Raw genomic sequence first — 522 nt, 5'->3', positions numbered from 1 at the left:
GAATATAAAACAGGACCCTGTGAGTTGGATTCAATGACAATTCAATTCACAAAGACAACATTTTCATCTGATGATCTCTCTTTGTTTCAACATGATGATGTTATTTTTCTTCATCCTGGCTCTGCCTGCTGTGTCTCCTTCGGACGGACAGGAAGTGCAGCTGCAGACCTGCAGCTGTCCCATATACTGGTTCAACTACAACAGTCGCTGCTACAAGTACATCTCCACACCGATGACCTGGGCTGATGCAGAGCTGCACTGTGTGTCACTGAACGCAAACCTGGTGTCCATTCACAGTCTGGAGGAACACACATTTGTAAATTCCCTGATCAAGAGCTTTGATCCTGCTCAGGCACGGACCTGAAATGGACTCTCTGATATCCACAAGGAAGGAACATGGATGTGGTCCGACGGCTCCAAATTCAACTTCCATCTCTGGGCGTCTGCACAGCCAGATAATGCAAACGGCCAGGAGCACTGTGGACACACAAACCTTGGTACAGATCATAAATGGAATGATGA

At 46.9% G+C, this 522-nt stretch overlaps 1 protein-coding gene across 1 annotated transcript in view; it reads left to right on the top strand.

Moving 5' to 3' along the window:
* LOC106530457 (C-type lectin domain family 19 member A) overlaps positions 1 to 355 on the top strand; it is a gene marked incomplete at its 3' end in the record, with an annotated part of 6233 nt that extends 5878 nt beyond the window's left edge. Inside the window, 1 exon segment of the mRNA XM_014026077.1 lies at positions 152 to 355. Within this exon segment, the coding sequence (XP_013881531.1) occupies positions 152 to 355 (204 nt within the window).
* Between the last annotated feature and the right edge of the window lie 167 nt (positions 356 to 522).

Source organism: Austrofundulus limnaeus, unplaced genomic scaffold (genome assembly GCF_001266775.1).
Source record: "Austrofundulus limnaeus strain Quisiro unplaced genomic scaffold, Austrofundulus_limnaeus-1.0 Scaffold524, whole genome shotgun sequence".
NCBI lineage: Eukaryota > Metazoa > Chordata > Actinopteri > Cyprinodontiformes > Rivulidae > Austrofundulus > Austrofundulus limnaeus.
This window is presented reverse-complemented; position numbering and strand designations above follow the sequence as displayed.